General features: G+C 49.4%; 1 protein-coding gene and 1 non-coding gene across 2 annotated transcripts; one reads left to right on the plus strand and one right to left on the minus strand.

The window, feature by feature from the left end:
- Positions 1 to 401: 401 nt before the first annotated feature.
- trnar-ucg (transfer RNA arginine (anticodon UCG)) lies at positions 402 to 484 on the minus strand. Its single transcript has one exon. It is a non-coding gene; the product is annotated as a tRNA-Arg (tRNA).
- A 70-nt stretch (positions 485 to 554) lies between these two features.
- LOC137364209 (histone H2AX-like) lies at positions 555 to 941 on the plus strand. Its single transcript, XM_068027582.1, has one exon. The coding sequence runs from the start codon at positions 555 to 557 to the stop codon at positions 939 to 941; it is 387 nt and encodes a 128-aa protein (XP_067883683.1).
- The last annotated feature ends 2,077 nt before the right edge of the window (positions 942 to 3,018 follow it).

The raw sequence follows: 3,018 nt of genomic DNA on the forward strand, positions 1-3,018 counted from the left end.
CTTCCCTGGCTACATTCAACAGCCTGGGGTACATTTCATCTGGTCCTGATGATTTATCCACATTCAAGGATGCTCATCCCATTAAGACTTCCTCTCTCCTTAACTTATCACGTCCAATACTTCACACTCCTCCTCCTTCATAACAATATCTGCATCACCCCCTCATTTGAGAAGACAGTAATGTATTCATTAAGGATATTGGCAACATCTTCCACCCCGATACAAAGGTTACATTTTTGATGTTTTCTGTGCCCTGCTGTTTGCTCAGTTGCCTCTTACTCTAATGTTTTGATGCAACATCTTTGGGTCCATTGTTATTTTGCTTGTCCATGTTCTTTCCTGTTCTCTCTTTGCTCTTCACCTCTGCTCCCAAACGCCTCCAGAGCAGTCAAAACACAAGGTGTCAGAAGTGGGATTTGAACCCACGCCTCCAATGAAAACTGCGACCGAAACGCAGCGCCTTAGACCGCTCGGCCATCCTGACCGCCTACTGGCTATCATTAATGCTAAGGAAATTATTCATTCTTTGTGAAAGTATTTGTGAGATTGTGGAAATGTCTGGAAGAGGAAAGACCAGCGGGAAAGCTCGGGCCAAGGCCAAGTCTCGCTCCTCCCGGACTGGACTGCAGTTCCCGGTGGGCCGTGTTCACAGGCTCCTGAGAAAGGGCAACTATGCTGAGCGTGTGGGTGCTGGAGCCCCGGTCTATCTGGCTGCTGTGCTCGAGTATCTGACCGCTGAAATCCTCGAGCTGGCCGGGAACGCGGCCCGGGACAACAAGAAGACCCGCATCATCCCCAGACACCTGCAGCTGGCCGTCCGCAACGACGAGGAGCTCAACAAGCTGCTGGGAGGGGTGACTATCGCTCAGGGCGGGGTGCTGCCGAATATCCAGGCCGTGCTGCTGCCCAAGAAAACCAGCGCTCAGAGCTCCCAGAAATAGTAAAGCGGCCAAAATGTGATCTAATAAACCAAAGGCTCTTTTCAGAGCCACCCACAGTCTCTGTGAAAGGACTGGTTACTGTCAGGAGGGAGTCAGTGATGGAGTTATTGTAACAGTGGATTGACCTGTTTCACATCTGTCCAGGTGTCTTTTCAGTTCCCTCTCTGGATTTCGCTCTGTTTCTCTGCTCACACATCTCCCCCTCTAGTTAAGTGAAGAACTGAACTGCAGGGTGTCAGAATCAACAATTTAATAAATCCCGCTGCCTTCGATTTGATAAATCCCGAGATTATCCCGGTACATTAACGGGAACTGGTTCGGAGCTGATGAATTAATTTAATAATGGAAGTGTCCGGGTTAATTCTCTGTTTTTCATTTGGACAGTTTGAATTGTGTTTTTTTTTCTCTCCGGTGATCTGAGCGCCGCTTCTCAATGAGAATCTGCTCCCAGAACAGAGTAAATGCAGGAAGAAAGAAGCCATTCTCGGGCTGTGTGTTTCTCTCCTAACCTGATCTGTTTCGACCGCACTGTTCCCAGAGGACGGAATCAGTGAGAGTTGTGCACACACAGGAGCTGAGTCCACTGCAGCGCTTGAAAATGTGCCTTCTCCCCGGCCCTCCCTATTTTCCGGACACAACGTTGTTTGTTCCCCCGGCGGCGGGGTAGAGTCGGGGATTCTCTCCGCGCAGTGTCAGTGGCTGCAGCCCCGGAGAACTGGCGGTTTCAGTCAGAGTGACCGAGCTACCTTACAGGACTCTCCCCCAGAATTTGTGAACTGAGACTACACCGAACACATCCCCAGTTAGAGTGAGGGCCGGACATCCTTCTGTTTTATTACAGAGAGTGGGGAAAGGGCTGGGTGGAGGGGAGTCACCAGGGATCCTGGATTTGCTCCAAATCATTTCCATGTGGAATCTGCAGGCGGGGCCGGGACAGGGATCATTTGATCAGGGGATCAGCTCTTTCCTGAGAGATGTGGGTGGCTCTGAGAAGAGCCTTTGTGTTCAGATGTTTACAAGTTTCCCGCGCTCTTTCACTTCTTTCCAGACCCTGCTTTCTGAGCCTTCGCTGCTTTCGACTTGACCTTGCTTTTCCATGTCTGCACTTTCTTCAGCGCCTTTCCGCCCGCCGCACTCTTGCCTTTTTTGACCTTCTTCGCAGGAGACTTTTTCTGAAGCAGTGCTTTCTTCACCGCCTTATTTGGCGTTGCCGCCGCCTTGCTGCTCGTTTTCTTGGCTGTTACTTTCTTTGTTGTCACTTTCTTGGCTGCTGGTTTCTTCACCAATGATTTCTTGTCTGCTGGTTTCTTCACTAAAGATTTCTTGGCTGCTGATTTCTTCACTAAAGATTTCTTGTCTACTGGTGTCTTCACTAAAGATTTCTTAGCTGCTGGTTTCTTCACTAAAGATTTCTTGTCTGCTGGTTTCTTCACTAAAGATTTCTTGGCTGCTGGTTTCTTCATGAAAGATTTCTTGTCTGCTAGTTTCTTCATGAAAGATTTATTGTCTGCTGGTTTCTTCACTAAAGATTTCTTATCTGCTGGTTTCTTCACTAAAGATTTCTTGGCTGCTGGTGTCTTTGCTAAAGATTTCTTGGTTGCTGGTTTCTTCACTAAAGATTTCTTGTCTGCTGGTTTCTTCACTAAAGATTTCTTGTCTGCTAGTTTCTTCACCTTCTTTCCCACTTTTCCCTGGGTTTTCCTTCTTGCTGATTTTGAAGGAGTCGGAGGCTCCCTGTCCCTTGCTCTGCACCAGGGAGCCTTTGTTCACATTCCTCTTGATACTTTGCTTGATCTGGGTCCTGAGCTTCTCCACATCGACACCGCTGCTACCCAGAGCCTTCTTTATGGCGGCCAGGGACATCCCCTTGCGATCGCTGAAAGCCGGCACAATCTTGAGGATCTGTTCGCCCAACGGGAGACCGGCTGGCTTGTTCCGGGGAGCCGCCTTCTTCTTCTTGGGTGTCTTGACTTGGGCGGCGGCGGCGGCTGGAGGAGCCGTTTGGGCTGCTGCACTATCGGACATGTCCGGGACTCTGCACAAATTCTCACTGTCAGTGTGAACTGGGTCAGAAATG

The sequence above is a fragment of the Heterodontus francisci genome, unplaced genomic scaffold, assembly GCF_036365525.1.
Source record: "Heterodontus francisci isolate sHetFra1 unplaced genomic scaffold, sHetFra1.hap1 HAP1_SCAFFOLD_172, whole genome shotgun sequence".
Taxonomy (NCBI): Eukaryota; Metazoa; Chordata; class Chondrichthyes; order Heterodontiformes; family Heterodontidae; genus Heterodontus; species Heterodontus francisci.

Excerpts from the sequence above, each read along its gene's own strand:
- LOC137364209 (XM_068027582.1), top strand. The coding sequence starts at position 555 with ATGTCTGGAAGAGGAAAGACCAGCGGGAAAGCTCGGGCCAAGGCCAAG.